The following is an 18106-nucleotide window of genomic DNA, read 5'->3' on the forward strand; positions in this document are numbered from 1 at the left end:
AAAACATTGACATCAACGAAAATAAAATTGCTAAAGTATTAAATCAATAAAAAGAACAAATTAAATACGATTTTAAGTGATTCGCTCATTTACTAAAACGTCGATTCAATAATTCACTATATGGCTCATTTACTAATGCGCCGTTTCAAGAAATCTATAATTGACTCATTTTCTAATACACCGATACAAAATTCAATATTTGGCTCATTGACTAATACGCTGTTTCAATAATTTACTGTTTTGTTCATTTACTGCTACTACGATTCAATAATTCACTATTAGACTCATTTACTTATGCGCTTATTCAAAACTTCATTGGCTAATACGCTTGAGGGTTCACCGCTCATTATTCATTACCTTTTCCCCTCTTTTCCTTCGTCTTCTCACAATATTAAGGATCAACCATAATAACGGTTGCAAAGTGACCTTTATATCTGCTTTAACCTCATTTAAAGTCCAAATCCTGTTTCTCTTGACAAACATAAACTTATAATAAAAGTAATAAATGCTGTTGTTGAATCATTTGTTGCTAGCTACAAACCCTCCATAAGCAGATTATGGATTCCATTTATAGATTTAAATACTATACTAAAGTATATTGTTCCAGAAATCTATTCATATCACTCAACTCCATTTCTTATCCGCAATTCTTTAATAGTTTAGTTGTTTAGTTTTAAACAAACAATTGTGCAAATGTTTTTTTTTTTTTGACCTGATCCTTTGTTCCAGAAGGATCTCCAGATTCTGTTGCTGGCCACGTGCTGTTGATATTGAGTCATAGATGGCACAGGGTTCAAATTATAAAAACTTTTATTCCGCAGATCTCATTGATGGTTCATTTTGGTGAAGCTGGCTCCCTTTCAGATGGCATTCAATCGCTCACGTATAATTCGAACTTCATATCATATTTTTGAATCAGACGAGACTTCCTTCTTTTTAAAAGGAAAATTCGAGAATGAACGACTTTTAAACATCAGGATCATCGTAGATTTGGTGACTGCTACTATGAAACTCGCCAACTATTGGCGACAAGGTACACGTGTTGAGCATCTTAATTCGCTAACTTTCAAATTAAAATAAAATGTGATTTATCTTTAAATTCATTTGATAAACTTTAATTTAAGTATATTTATATCTTGTACTTTAAAAAGAGGGTAAAAAACTAGCTATTCAACTGGAAGGCGAGCGCCTAAAAGTTTTTTAAAAAATGAGAGCGTTGTTTCCTTCATACCCGTGGCTTCCTCAACTGACGCCAAGAAGGCATGCGGAAAGGAGCAAAGCGCTACTCAGTTAAAGTTAAGGTGGGAATCATCGATAAGAAAAAATCAATTGATCAATTTAAATTTAGTGGAAGGCTATTGTGGTTAAATGAACTAAAACTTCAAAAACTTTCTCCATTGAAAATTTAAAACTTCCCCCAATGTTTAATTTCATTACATGCTATTCGTACTTTGATTATGTGTAGTCCAGTTTGAGCAAGATGAGGTTATTCGTATTCTGGAAAGTGTCAACTCCCAAACTGTCAAAGGTTGGGTCGCTACCAGTTCTACAGATTGGGAAACTACGAATTTAAATGAAATCAATTGAGAAACTACGAGATTACCCCTTTACTACAGGCCTCTAATCAAAGATATCTTTCAATGCAAATTTTTTGTCACTTAGCTCATTTTTAGTATCAATTCCTTAAGTAAAGTGCCCTATCCCCTGTTTGCTGTGCTCGCCAACGCCCTGAAACTGCTTTTGAATGCCTTATTTCTCTTGCGCGTTAGATATTTATATATTTTAATCTAGCTTTGCATGGATGCTGATACTCAATTTAGAATGAAAAATCTGCTATTTATATAAGCCTGCTGCTTGATTTATATTCTACAACAAAAGCACAGAGTTTTTTGGTGTTCTCAATTACATCAAAATAAAGTCACGTTTCTTTAAGATACATATGCCAATTTTCCAGTTCTATCGTAGAAATTCCTATTTTTCCTTTTGCACTCAGCAAGATAGACGGTCCATATAAGTTTAAATCGATTGTTTCAATGATATCATTTGTTATTTGAAGAACCGTTTTACGAGAATTCTGCCTTAACTCAAATACTTTTCCCTCCATCAATTCAAAATGAAATGTTATAGGTCACTTTTGATTTGTCAGAAACATTTATTTAATGGTTTTATTATATTTCTCATTGCATTAATAAGTAACTTATTCTTGTCAAGAAAGTTTAAATTTGGTCAAGTAACGTCAGTTTTTTCAATAAGTTAACTTGAAATTGCCGATTTCTTACTCTCATTATTCATGTGATCACAATTTTTCTTTTAACTGTGTTTTTTTTTAATTCTTTTTTTTTCTTTCTGGTATTATATATTTTGTTTTTATTCCATTCAGGTAAAATACCTTATCTGTAAGTTAATACTTGCTCATTTCATCTTTTATAATATGCTATAACTTTTTTTTCTAAACTGTTTGAAAATTTTGGCAGTCAGTTTTTTATGAGGTTCAAAGGGTTAAATATAGTTAGATATAATTAAAATATTATATTTTTTTTTAGATACTTTAAAATTAAGGCATGTGATAAAACAGTCAATAATTAGTAAATGGGAGCTTTGTCACATTTAATAACAAAATAGATGAGTTCTGATTTCTACAAAATTTAATAAATATTTCTTTGAGAATTCTTATTCAAATTCCGAATATTTAAGTACGACAAATTTATTTTGCACTGTCGCAAAACTTTTTTATCATATATAAAATATTTAAAATGATAAAAAAAAAAACTAGGAGTTCAAATAGGAATTAGATTATCTTATAAAAACGTAGAAATTTTAAATTTATTCATTCGAAAAATACTTAATATGTTACGCTAGTTTAATTTTTATTCTGGTAACAAAACATTCAAATATTTAAAACCTCTTAAAATCTATTTTTGAAGTTTTCTAACGAAAAAAATATTTAAGTTAAAATCAATATTGGTAGTCTATTTTCATTTCTTTCAGGCTACTTTATCCAATTGAGTTTGTTAAACGTTTAATTGAAGGAAAAAAAAGCGAAATATCCACATAGTTAATAAATAATATCAGGTAAAATTTTTAACAAATGAATAAATAAATTAATTTTAAACTTACCTTTTACAATCTGCTCTTATCGTTTGGATTCCATTTATCTTTGCCAATTCTATGCAGCCATATTTTCCATATTTTTTTTTATCCCCGTCTCCAACCCAACAGGTAAACGATATAATTTGTAGTCTTTTATATATTTTTTTTTACTAACACCCTTATGTGCAACAACCACCAGTATAAAACAATAAAAGTTAAAGGAAAAACGAATATAAAAATAACAGATCGGACGTTCGCCGTTCAAGCCAGTCAACAAAATGTCGGCAGTATACCCATGTGATCAGCGGCAGCCAATTAAAATCGAAAGCGGCACAAAGGTCGCAGGGAAAAAAATGGCACTACTTAATCTAAGTATCCAAGGCTTTAGTTTGGAAGGAACGTAGAGAAATCATGGTTGATCGGGGCTTGGAGGTAAAATGAGATGTTATTGAGGTAATCACATCACTGCTTTTATATCATTCGTGATGGTGCAACTTCATTCGTCGAGGAACAACTTCCATTCTGTTCCTTCGATGTCCACCAAAATAGAACAAAATTTGAAGGGTATTAGAGAACCTCAGGAGTATTGAAGCTAAAAGTCTAATTTCCCGGGACGATTTCATCTCCTGATTTATTTTAACAAGAACATTAGCGTGGCTGAGAATTCCTTATAGAGCAGAACAAAAGAGATAAATATTTTACTTTCGTGCCAGACATTAGCAAACCAATAGCAATGACTTCTTTATAGAAGCGTGAAGGATTAAAAAAATTAGCACTAGGAGGCTCTTCATTTTGTTTTTAGGCAGGTGTATGTAGAGTTTGCATATGAGAAGAATAGAAATCCCCTCAGCTGCAAAGCTAAGGAAAGTTAAAGATTAAACTGCGGGAAAATGTTTATTTCGTACTTCGTAGTCAGCATGGTTCAAAATGTGTCAATTACTTAAAATTATTCAATTTATATTTGGGACTTATTTCTGCCTACAAATCGACGTAACGAACATTCTTGTATCTGCCTGTACGAGATATTGTAGTCAAGTTGAGCATTCAATTTGCTAGTCCACTCACCTGCTGAGGTCGAAAAACAGGTCTGGATTAACTGCAGGGGAACGCTAAAGAAAGGAAGCAAGTAAAACTGTAAATTTGTAAGATATCGGTGACCCGATGACTTCGAAAATTTTTCATTTCAATTATTATTTTTCTTTCATTTTTCATGGCAATATTTTTATTAATGAAATTGAAAAACAAAGAAGTGTGTCATCGTATATCACCATGAAAGCTGGAACATCCTCTAGCAGGCTGTAGGGAACTTCGAAACAAAATTTTTGGACGCTTTACAGGGCTTTCAATGAAGTGATATGCCATCCTTAAAATAAATATGCTTAATAATCCTTTCCAGCAATCGTATGTTTTTAAAAAATGTTTAAAACACGAGCGAAATGCATTCAAAGTTATAAGTCTAAGTGAGATGGCCGAAAAGAAGAGAGAGCCATTATAAACAATACCCGATATTTTTTTAATATACAGCAGCAAATGCAGTTTGACAGAAATCAGTTTCATTTGTTTATGTACTTGGACAAAACGAGACAGCAAAAAGTAGGTAAAGATTGTATTGTTAATTTTATTTAGAGGCCAAATATTTTTTGTGAATTTCGTATTTTGATATTTTTCAAAACATAAGTCATTGGTTTCGAATTGGTTCGGTATAAGCCGAAGTCTTTGGTTTCGTTAATGATTTTCGTTTAATTTCATAAATTTTCAATGAAAGTTGATAAAAAGAAATACTTAGCTGTTATATTAAATATTGAACGACTTTTCTAATTTTTAAAAATCGTATGAACGCAGCATAATTATTCCGTTTCTGTAGGCATAACATACTTTATTTTATTTTATAACCGTTGTTGAACAGCCTTCCCAATTTCGGGTTAATGACTACCAATGGCTCAACTCTATAACCAAGTAATTTTGAACACGATGCAAAAAACAGGGGAGCTCCTGGATCAAGTATTTGCCTTCAAGGAGAAATTTGTCAAAAAGAAATTTGCCATCGTGGAGGACTTTTTGAAGGAACTAACTCGCATTTGCGGTACATGGAGAGGAAAACCTAGAAAATTTCCCACGGTTAACCTGATGGCCAGGGGACTCAATCCCATTATCCGTCTACCACTGAGGATATTTTACGTAAGCACTGGGGTCGATGCGGTGCCAGGTGCGAATTCGAATCGAACATATAGCTGGGATACCCCTTTATCTAGAACCCTATTAATCTAGTCGATAGAACCCTACGTATTATCCGATTCTACATTTTCAGAATTTAATGAATGCTGTGTTAGCTGCGAAGAATAATACAATACCACAACAAAAATGATGACTAGATGAGATAAATAAGATGCACTGCACGTAGTGGCTTCATGAAAGACTTTGAAAGCCTTTGTCTATTATGTGATAAAGTTTTTTCGATAGTGATTGATTAAATCTATAAATAATATTTTGTTTATTGCATTCCTTTTATTTATTTTTCATGATAAAAGTCATGCTTTGCTACTTTTCGTAAGTTTTTCGTGGTTAACAGTGTGAAATATGTCATTTTACATATTTTTACTTCATTTTTCCTCTACTGTGTTGGAGGGCCAACTCACCTCGATATGAAGGATAGATTGCCACTTGTAAGTTTATCTTCAAACAGTTTTTTTTTCATACTTTGTTCTCAATATTTCAATATCTTTTGCTCAAAATATGTTGAGCATATGTATAATATATATATATATATATATATATATATATATATATATATATATATATATATATATATATATATATATATATATATATATATATATATATATATATATATATATATATATATATATATATATATTCTTGTATCTCCATTTCTATTCTCAGAACTTTTCTTTCGATTTGAAACAACTATGGCCATCCATCCTCGATGGTTCTGCATCACTTCGTTAACTCACTTTTCGTCTCAGGCACAACTCGTCACAAGGACAATTCGTCAGGGGCACAATTCGACGAGAGCACAACTCTTCGCGGGCACAACTCGTCGTAGCAACAATTCGTCATGAGCACAATTTCTTGAGGTGCCAATCAATAATCAATTTAATTATAGGAAAAAGTAGCTATTTCTTGGGGGGAAATTATGCCCATGTCGAAAAGTTTTAGAAATTATACTTAAAACTCCCCTACTCTCCTCTGTACGCTTCCGCCTTTTTGAGGGAAATAAGGGTAATTGGAAGCGGAGAATTGAATTTCTTCTAGATAAGCAAAGTGAGGCATTATTTCCGAGGTATGTTTTCAAACTGGAATGAATCAGACCAATCACGAGACGATTGAGCTTATAGTTTAGAAGTTATAAGCGTTTTATGTACAAAAAATGCATATTTGTCCTTACATCTGTTTTCGCATCTAATATTTCTATCTAAACAAATAAGGCATTGTTTCTATGTATTTTTTCAGGCTAAATCGAAATAGACTGTACACAAGTCAATAGAACAAATAGTTCAAAAGTTGCAAGAATTTTTATGTATAAAATGTAGTACTTTTTATACATACTTATATACACACTTTGCATTGATACCTAGGTGCTATCTGAACGAGTAAATTTTCCGTTGTAATTTTTTGCGTTTAATTGAATGTGGCCAATCCCGAAACCACCGCGACGAGTTAATGCGACATCATATTAGACTTACCCTATACAAAATCAAACATTTGAACCCCAGATTATTGTTATCTTTACACACAAAAGAAACATATTTTAGAACAAAAGAAACATATTATTTATTTAACATCATTTCATCTAATACATATTCTATGCTCATCTCTTAAGAAATAACATTTTTGTTTCAGCCTCAGCAAATCAAATTATGGAAAGCAATTTTTTTTTTTAATTTTTACGTTATTACAGTTCATTATGAACTTTAACAGGGCAAAACACAAATAAAAATAAAAATGATCATAATTAATATTTTCAAACAAATTTTATATTATGAATAATAATTACCATTATACTTTTCATGAGTAATAATTACCGTAAAGCTGACAGTTATTGCCGTAATCCCCATTTCAAGGCTTGGCTTGTATATTGCATTTATTGTGAAATTAGTTAGTCCAGATCAACTGTTACTGTAACATCATAAATATTCAAAATCGTTTCACTATTTCCTATTGGCTCCCGTCGTGGGGGGGGAGCTTACCACCTACTTTCCGTTCCCGTGATACTCCCATGCTGGAGTGTCAAAAGTTACGCGCCAAAAAGATTGCAACAATCTATTTCTCATATCCGAAATCATGTTTATTTCTCAATCTATATATCAGATGGCAATAACAGACTATTTGTAATGTGTTTAGAGATCAGATGTCAACACTCATCAAGCATGTAGGCTAAAAGTTACCCCGAAAATTAAAGATGAGTGCATAATAAATTGTACATACACTTACATATTTATATGCATATTTATATGCTTACATATTTATATGCATATATGCATATTTTTTTAATCAAAAAAGGCACTTTGATGACCGTTTTCTTCAAAATTGTGTGACGATTAAGAGTTTAAAGCTATAAATCGTTACTCATTGATATAAATATATTTCTTTACAGAATTCTCTCAAAAGTCTCGAACGACACTCATGTCCGGTTTGGCTGGAAGTCCATCGAGCGGTCGAATCAACGGTGTTGGACCATCCATGAGAATCATCGAACTTCGACAGTTACAAGAAACTTCTGCCAACCGAAAAGATTATATAGCTTCAGCATGAATTGATTCAAAAGCAAGATTGTGCTAAACTTATCTATAAAGTCCTTCTTTGCTCCAACTGATGAGTTTCTTTATAGAAAAGAACATTCTATAAAGTCCTTCTTTGCTCCAACTGATGAGTTTCTTTATAGAAAAGAACATTCTATAAAGTCCTTCTTTGCTCCAACTGATGAGTTTCTTTATAGAAAAGAACATTCTATAAAGTCCTTCTTTGCTCCAACTGATGAGTTTCTTTATAGAAAAGAACATTCTATAAAGTCCTTCTTTGCTCCAACTGATGAGTTTCTTTATAGAAAAGAACATTCTATAAAGTCCTTCTTTGCTCCAACTGATGAGTTTCTTTATCGAAAAGAACATAAAATGTCATTAAATACATGATTGCCGTTACGTTCGTAAAAGAAATTATTTAAATCAAATTAAAATTGGAGTTATCCTTTAATACGATTTGAGACAATGTTTTTCCATTGTATATTAAAATCTTAAAAAATACAAAAATTGTCCAAAAATATAATTTAAATTTCTTTATTGATTTTAAACCTTTTAACCATTTCTTCAGTGTCCAGTAGAGATTTCTATTATCTGTCATTGTAATAGAGTTGAAGAAATGTTATTGTTGTTCATGTATGTATTGTGCAATATGTTTCATTTGTCTATGAAATTCATTGCATGTTTGTCATATTTTAGTGTACGATGTAATTTTTTGTCTTAACGCACCATTTAATTCTGTTCAATTTTTGACAAATTAATTCCTTTTACGATTTTATTAGAAGTATATGTTCCATGTTCTATATAAATGTTCTCGTAAATGAAGTGTACCTCTATTGTTCTTGCAACATTAAATTGTTATAAGCATGGATAGCGTTATTCTTTTAACCAACGAGTTAAGTTACCAACACAGAGAAATCCATATTTAGTGTCCACTCTAGCACAAGCAAAAAGGCTTTTTTTTTCTTCCGAAAGCTCGGTAAAATGGCAACAGTTCATGTTGAATGAAATTCGCAAAATATCGTTTGCGAAATGATAATAAAATCGAAAGAGTCTTATGTAGTTTAGTTTGCAACATTGATGTCATGTCCGAACACGTTTATAGGCACTTTAAGAGCCTTCTATAGTTTGTATTTATGAATAGACTATATATGTATGAGTATTTTAATTCCATGCATTTTTAATAGACTATTTATATTATGAATAGACTATAACAATGATAACTAACAATCTTTGAATTGTTCTTGCTAGTTTCGACATAGATGAAAGAAAATAAATTTCAGACTTTTATGTATGACAGGTTAAAGCCTGAAATGAAGAATGTTTAAGATTTAACGAAAATTAACATCATATAGAGCCACACAGGTCTACCATATCGAATTCGTTCTTAATAAAAATTTCCTTCGTTGAGAGTTGGAAAACCACGTTTCGCCGCCATCTTTTTGCTTGCTTCCTTAAATTATGTGAAATGAGAAAAACAAAACTTATTGAAGAACTATTGTGTTTTGCTTCTCGTAAAATAAGAAAGTTGCATCATATTTAAATAATACTTTCGCATTTAAATAAACTGAGGAAAGAATAATAAATAGTGCTTCTCTCTTGCAGACGATTTTCTTCTACAGCGAAACAAAGGTTCAAATTCTTTATCTCGCATTTGATTTTTTAAGTGCTTGTTAGCATAAGACGCGCCATTTTGAGGGGTCCAATCAAATCGAATGCTCTTGAAACGTCATATAGTTGTTTCTCTTTTTCAAGAAAGAATCCTTATTTATCGAAATAGTTCGCCAAGTCTAGGATTCAAGTAAGACTGCAACACTATAATCTTTTTTAATAATTCTTTAATATATACTTTCTCTCTCTCTCTCTCTGTTTCTTTCTTTAAATTTTATAATTAATTTTAATTTTATTAGTAAAGTTAAGTACTTTTAAAATTTTAAGAAACTATGATGTAGCCATTTTGCTCGTATAAGAACAGGAAAACTGGCTACATTCTGATAAGCCGCATAAGTAAATTAACTAATCCGATTGATTCATTTGTCTAACTATAGTTTCAATCGAAAATATAATTTCTAACGATTATCCATCCCACTGGCAACTTCAATGTGAGTACAAAATTAAAAATTATATTTTCTACCTTTGAATGAAAATGTTAGAGGGTTAATCCTTGTCAAAAAAAGAAATAAAGGATTCTGGTGTTCATTCAATGATTTTTATAGAAAAAGAAGTTTAGAAGAACATTTGATTTATGATACATATTACTAGTACTAACTTTGTAATTTTCACAAAGCTAAACTTGACATGAAAGGGAAAAATTCAGAAGCATTTTTCTGTCAAAACAATAAAAGACAATTACATTAGAAGAAAAATTTTCAAACACCAACTGTTTCACATTTTCTTTTACTTTGAGAGAATACTGAGACTAAGGTTAGTTTTTTTTTTTAACAGTTAGTTAGTGAAACAAATGCAAATATAATTCGTTCGTATGTGGATTATTTTATCAAATTTGAAATATACCACTAGAATATAACATTTATATTGTATTTATAGTTTCGTGTAGATAGCAAGATGTAGAAGTTTTTCTCGGTTTAAAGCGTAATAAAGTTTCCCTGGTGTCTCACAAATTGAAAACTAAAGCAAGTTTATTCATCTTTGTAAAAAATTAAACATGAAATTTTGAAATCGTAACTGCTACTAAGTATTCCCCGAATCTCAAAGGGATAATTTATTTCCCTGTTTTATTTACAAAGGGAGTTATTTATAAAAAATAAAAATAATTCTCATATTTCAGCAGGGCCTAGCGAACACCAGAACAGGACCAGAAATAAATTTTACGTAATACTAAACAAATATTTAATCTCATATATTTTTCAAAAATAGTGAACATTTTTCTGCCGGTCAAACCCATCTACTCATATTTATAAAGTTTAGAATGGAAACAATTCTGAATTTAAAGCGACACATACCAACTTAAAACGAATGATTTCCCTTAATAACAAAATTAGAAGTAAAGCAACTATTCGTAAGTTCCGTGATTTTGCTAACACAGTTTAATTTATGTACAGTTTAAAAATCACAGATTTCATTCAAATTACATTAAAAAAATTTTCTTTTGATATGCATATGAATTAGAAGACTTTCAATACCAATAAAAAGTCATGTTGTAGCCACTTAACTCACATAGTTTCAATATAAATGATCAGTTTTTATCGAACAAATGTGGGAATTATACAAGTGTAAGTCAATATAGTAAACATAATTACAAAATTAAAATGAAGAAAGTTTTCATTTTCATTTCTACTTTTCAGAATAGTGCATAATGTAATGACTCTCTTGCCTTCTTTAAATCATTATAGTGTATTTAATGACATCATTCATCCCAGCTATATTGTATAGCTATATCAACTATATTAAAACTTTTATTGCTGTTTCTTAGCACATTTAATTTTCCCTGGAGTTTTCAATAAGCATTTTTTTTAATGTTTATTTAGAACGTTGACTACCTTTAAAGACGAACCTTTTTTTAAAAAAATTAAAAATGGAATAAATATTTCCAACTTCGATTACTCAGCTTTCATTCGTATATTTTATCACTAACATTTAACAAGTTGGACAAAAGTTTAGAATAGCTTGAGCTAAGTTTAATAACTTCTAATAAACAATTCATCAATTAAAAATTAAATATGACTATGAAGTACATGTTATTACACATCTTTTAATTCTGCCACAATTTTATCATTGAGAAATTGTTTTGCATATCATAATTCAAGACTTTGTTGAATACAAATATTAATACAACTTTTTAAAAAATCGATTTCTCAACCGATTTCGCTCAAATTTTGTAATTTGCCATGCAAAATTACGCTTTAAAATGAGGTTAAAAATTATATACCTTACAATTCAAAATTCTTTTGACTATTATTAAATAAAAGAGTAAATATTTACTAAAATTTCATTTCTGCATGGAATTATCTTTGGGTGAAGAAATTTTATAATTGCATCCAAACAAATTTAATTTGCTAAATTCTCAAAATATAGCGTAATAAGCAAAAAGTAAAATTAACATTAAGGGGTCCAAGCTATTGGGACCATACTTTGGAAGTCATAAATCTTAATCCGTCGTGGAATGTTTATTCTGATTTCGCAACTTAAAATATTGTCTGCACTTATTAATTTGAGATCACCTCGAAGCACTATGATTGAGTCCTAGATCATGAAGATCCTATTATTAGATCAAAAGTTATTCTGTGTGGTCCTATATTTTTTTTTCTTTTGTGCACTGTACACACAAACTATGTTTATTATTTAATAATATAAATTCAGACAATGATTTTTCTAAGCAGTTCATACAGTACAAGCATAATTAAATCAAAACTATAAATATTTGTAATTTCAGTAAATAAATGTAATGTTGAGCAAAAATTTATTTACTTTCCTCCTCCAAGGTTGTACGCAGGTTTTATGACCCCCTACTCAGAGCAAAAAAAAAAAAATTTCATAATTTTTATAATTTTCGAAGATCTTTCATACAAAATTTTAGTTTTTTGACATAAAGAAATTCTCTGCAATTTTCTTCTTAAAAAAGAAAAAAAAATCTTATGAATAGATACTAAATTTTTTGAAAGCGATTTTAGTCAGGCTGTCAGTAGTTCTGGAATCCAGGACAATTGTCCTCCCCCCTTGAATACAGCCTTGACTATATCACATATAAATTTCCTGCATAAATTTTCTGTAAAATAAAAAAATTGTATTTGACATTTTTTTTTTTCATTTACTTTTTAATTTCCCAAAGGTTACAAAAAATAACTAATTATTTCAAAAACAATACAAAAACCTCAAAGTGTTAAAAACATTGTACTAATAACTGCTATCCAAAACTAATAGAACTATTAACTTAAAAGTAATAAATTTAAAAACAAAATTGGTAAATGATTACTGCAGTAGTAAAAACTATCGAAAAATAAAAGAGGTTTCAGCCAAATGAAAGAAACTTTTTCTATATGAAACATAATTTAAATGATAGATCGGATTTTTTTGTTAGTGTTATAGTTGATTTTCAGAATTTTTTCAAGTAAAAGAAATAATTATTATAGATATGATAACTCAACAGATTCAACTCTTAAAAAAATATATATATATATTTATATAATAATAATATATAATTTACTCTGGTTATTACAAATCATGTGGTTTTTACACAATGTAATGTCATTTTTAAAGAGTTAATAAAACAGACTACATAATAATAAAAAATATAAAATTTTAATTTATAGCTCTTATATTAAATACAAATAAAATCACATTTGCGACAATTTTTGTAAATACAAATTTATAAAACATTTCCGGATTCTTGATTTTAACATTTTTACAGGGTATCCTTCATACCTAACTTTGAATAAAACAATGTGATGAACAACAACATCTACTTTTCTTTTGTATATTAAAATAAAACAAATTGATAATAAAATACACACATTTAAATGAGCACAAAAATCATTTTTAACTGTTATATTTAACACTTAAGAACACACTTAACACAAGTCCCTGAATTATATGAGATTCTACCTCATTTTAGTGTTTAATTAAAATATATATATATATATATATATATATATATATATATATATATATATATATATATATATATATATATATATATATATATATATATTTAAAAAAAATTAAAAAAACACACTTCCAATTCCAATGGGTTAAATTATCATTTGAACAAATTTCATTTAAATAAATGGTATGTATATAAAGTAGTGCGGTTTAAATAAATATAGAATATTATCACTAAAGACCGTTCAGGGGCGGGGGTCGTGGATGTTAATTACTTGACGAATGGTATAACTTTAACAATGTGGTCACAGATTTGCCATTTTTTATTTACTTCCAACAAAAGATGATATTTTTGGTTTTAAAGATGTGCTTTGAGTCCCCCAAATTACTCACTTTTACATAGATGGCTCAAAGCCTTAACCGCTGAGCCATCACCGCTTAAGTAAAGAATATTAAATTGAAAAGAAATATTTTAATCATGCATGATAAAAGCACTATTAATATGTATGCTGGAATGTTGTTGATGAAAATACAGAATAATGAAACATAATAAAATGAATAACACAAATAAAATAAAAACTTACTGAACAAGATATACAACAAACCAAGTCATTGTATTTGTTTTTTGAGTAACTACTTGACTAAGCACCCACTGATACGATTGCCCAAATTGCAACATTTCATAATACCCTTCTTACTATTAAAGACAACAAAAACATAATATTCTTTATCCATCTTAGATTTTAGTATTGTACTACCTTCTGATTTTTGTTAAATGTTGGAAAAATTTTATTTGTTGCATGAAGGAAACGAAGGAAATAAAAATAAAAATATGACCACCGAAGGGGGTCTTCAGGGGGTACCGGCCTCGGTAGCCATAAAAACAAAACCATTTCTAATTGAGTTAAGCATTCTATTAATTTGTTACGTATTTCTTTCTCTTGACTTCTTTCATTTTATTCTCCATCAGTGCATTGTAATAGAGGGCATTGTTTTCTTTAGTTTTTAGTGTTTTCTTTTCATTCGGCTTGCTTGTGAAATTGATGTTTGACCTGTGACTAAGTGAGTTTTTATTTTTCTGATGATTTTGTTTGAGTTTCTTTTCTTAATTTGTTATTTGTATTTCATGTTTTTTCCTGGACTTCTATACAAAACCATTGGAGTACTGAAGGAGTTAATTTAGGCATTTGCTTCTCCCTCAATTAGAAATGGTTTTGTTTTTATGGCTACTGAGGCCGGTACCCCCTGAAGACGTCGGCTTCAGTGGTCATATTTTTATTTTTATTTCCTTCGTTTCCTTTATTGATACTTTTTTCTGAAATTTCTGCTGCTTTTTAGCGCATTTTTTTAAAGACGTTTTATTTATTTATTTAGAATTAAAAATATTTGTGTTTTCTTTCAGTATTTGTTGCATGACATTTTTTTTAAAAAAAATACAGGGGTAGCAGCAAAGTTTTTTAAAATTTTAGGGTAATTTTCGAAACTTTTTTCAAAAAATTTTAGATAAATTTTAGGGGTAATATATGATTTTGCTAGGATAAAAACAGATCACACGGTAGTTTATTACATAACAGAAGATTATTACAATTCATCCACACATATCATAAATAATTGCAAGCCATAAAATAAAGCTCTGAAATTTATTAAGTCAAGAATGAAATCTCTAAAGTGTAAAAATGAAATTTCAACTTTACATATTACCTAACAGAAATTAAGTGCATAATTCAGGAACAGGCAAAAGTGAGAAAAATCAAGAGAAAAAATAAATTAACACCAACTTGGATTTTTATTTAATTTTTACCTTCTTAATAAAAACTTTATTATTACCCTTTACCTTACTTTATTAAGAAAAACTATTGTGTGATATTATTAGATTTCAAATCAGCAATTTATATTAGAAGTTAGAGAAAAACAAATTAATCATGATCATTTTTCTAATATATTCTTGATATGATTTGTGAGATTCTTTTACTACCCTCAATAGTGTTGTGGTGATCTTCAACACTCCTCCATAATTTCGAATGGTATCTTTGATTAGTCTAAGAGACATAATAGTATTCTCATGGTAACTCAGATTAAGCATTGCTTTATTTATCAAAAAACCTCTCTCAGGATCAGAATTCCCATGTGTCAAAATTAAAACAGTTTTAATTCATGAAGTTAAATTCTTATATTTTAGATTATTGCTTTTTTATTTATATTCAGCATATAACTCTAATTTTTTAGGAACACCAACAAAATTTTATCAGATTTTTAGGAATTTTAGGGTTTGCACATAGTTTTAGGAATTTTATAAATTTTAGGGGGAATGCGACCCCTGAAAATATATCGATGCATGTTTTATTTTAGAGATATTCTGAGATATTGTTACAGAAATGACCCCATTGGAATCAGATTAAAAAATTCTTTCATTAAAAAAAAAATATTAATGACTTACAGCTTAAAAGTAACACAAGATCACGCATTCACTCAGGCATACTAAGCAATCACTCAAATAAATTAAAAAGGTATGTAATAAGGAACAATTGTAGTAACTTTTTATATCCCTGGATATCTGCTTGAGCTCAACATCGCTGGCAATGTCTGTTTGGCAGAAAACATTGTAAGAGGTTGACTTGACAAAATAAAATAAATAAAATTTCCATCACTTTTTTGTTAGTACAACAAAATATAAAACTTTATATGTTATATACAGACTAGCGCCTTTTGATTTTAAACATGAACAAGACAACAGCCATTGTGTTTCAGTTCAACAAATGGATGCCAAATCAACCTAATACACAAAATCACCAGAGTTGCATTCCAATCAGTATAAATGTTCACCTATCTCGGCATGTTATTTCTTGATTGAGTTGTATTATTTGATTTTTCCTTTTCTTCTCATCACCTCAACAATTCTTAACGCTTTCTGCTTCAACCTTTCTATTTTGCATCCCTCGCCACTACCTTGCTCCAAAAATGCAACCTAAAGCTGAATTCTTAACGATCTTGAATCTTTGGAATGATAAAACCTAAAGAAGAATGTTTTGTTTTAATACTAATTAGGAAACGTTTTTGCATGAAGAAAATATAATGAAAAATAAATTTAAACGAGAAAAATTGTTAAAAAAGAAAGCAATCCATGAAAAATCATTAAAGAGCACTTACGCCCATCACTAAAGATATAATTACTTTTTAATGCAAAACAAAACTAATATAAAAAATACCTAAAGAATAAAATTTTAAAGTAATCGGGTTTATGAAAATCATATTCCAGCCATAAAAAGAGGGATATTTTTTAAAAGAAACTTATCAAGTTTTTAAAAATACATTTAACAAAAAAGGATGATGTAATTTCAAGTACAGATTAATAACATAAATGAAAAACTAAATTTAAAAAAATAACAAAATTAAAAAATTGTTTAAAAGCCATACGAAAAGGATGCTAAACAAATAAACATATATATTGCATCAATAGTAATAGAAAATCAATTTTATTTTGTAAATAATTAACTTATGCATTCATTTTTAATTAATTTTGCATTAAATTAAAAAGTTATTTTTTTGAGGCCATGACCTTTTTTTAAGGCCTCTTAAGATTTTTTTAAGAAAAACTTTGTTATCACAAATTTTTCTGCTTTATACACCGATTGGCATAAAAACCCAAAATTTAACTGCATAAGACCAAATACGATTTATATATGTATAATGTACTGCTTTCTTTTTTACAATTTTGCTTACTTTGTTAGAACTGATAGTATAACTATACACATAGAATAAAATCTTTTTTTTAAAAAATAATTAGCTTTACATGAAACTAAAATAAAATATTTAGAGTATAATATTTGTGTACATATTAATAATTATCACAGTTATACTAACCGGGAAGAAAGATAATTTTACATTCAAGTAGGAGAACTGCGTGCACTTGAGCTTCTGGATGAGGAACTATCACGCCTTCTCCTATATCTGGAATAATCAATTGAACCTAAAAGAAGATCCCTCATTAAGAATACTATTCATAATAAACAGTACACTTCATAATTTCTTAATATATAGAAATTTAATAAATAAACAATTTCTCTGGTACAAAAGTTTTGAGAATTGTTTCACACATTATTTTAATCAATGTAATAAGTTATTTCATAATTCTTTTTTTAAAACTATTTTAAAATTTTCAATTAAAAATAAATGAAAATATGTATTACAAAAGCTGAAACCCAAGTTAGGAGAGAAATTTAGTTAAAATTATCAATTGCTAATATATAAAGTAGGGGTGCACAACCTGCAGTCCGCTGGCCACATGCGATCCTGCCAACCCTAGATGTGCGGCCAGCGGCCACAACTTGAACAAATTTGATATTTTTATTTTTATTTTTAAAAAAATAAAAATATTCGGAAATTTGAAATTCACACGCTTAAGCTTTTAACGCACCGAATTTCAATCAATGTAGTTTTTCGATGGTTAATGCTACGGATTTAAGCATAGTTTTGAAAATCCCCATATTTTTAACACATCATTACGATACACGAATTTCGAATTTTACTTTTCTCTTTTGACTCTCTTCATGTCTGCCGATTTCAGCATAAATCCAATGACTTTTCAGTAGTTAATGCTACCCATTTTCACGTAGTTCCTGCAATCGCGATTTTTGAAAGTTATGAAGCGCTTTATTTGTGCTAACTTCATGGTAAATCAAAATTACTCTTGATCCTTTTTC

General features: G+C 29.2%; 2 protein-coding genes across 4 annotated transcripts in view; one reads left to right on the forward strand and one right to left on the reverse strand.

The window, feature by feature from the left end:
• Positions 1–8714, forward strand: part of LOC139426078 (QRFP-like peptide receptor) — a 240336-nt gene extending 231622 nt beyond the window's left edge. For both annotated transcript variants that reach the window (XM_087167503.1, XM_087167504.1), the window contains exon 6: positions 7706–8714. In XM_087167503.1, the coding sequence (XP_087023629.1) occupies positions 7706–7868 (163 nt within the window). In that variant the 3' untranslated portion in view covers positions 7869–8714. The remainder of the gene's footprint in view (positions 1–7705) is intronic.
• A 6088-nt stretch (positions 8715–14802) lies between these two features.
• ptc (protein patched) overlaps positions 14803–18106 on the reverse strand; it is a 52950-nt gene continuing 49646 nt past the window's right edge. The window contains 3 exon segments of one of the 2 annotated variants that reach the window (NM_001323808.1): positions 14803–15608; positions 15635–16417; positions 17268–17373. In NM_001323808.1, coding sequence (NP_001310737.1) covers positions 17291–17373 — 83 coding nt within the window. In that variant the 3' untranslated portion in view covers positions 14803–15608; positions 15635–16417; positions 17268–17290. 2 annotated transcript variants of the gene reach the window in all.

This window comes from Parasteatoda tepidariorum, chromosome 7 (genome assembly GCF_982258835.1).
Source record: "Parasteatoda tepidariorum strain Cologne lab strain chromosome 7, Ptep-v5.0, whole genome shotgun sequence".
NCBI classification, from domain to species: Eukaryota; Metazoa; Arthropoda; class Arachnida; order Araneae; family Theridiidae; genus Parasteatoda; species Parasteatoda tepidariorum.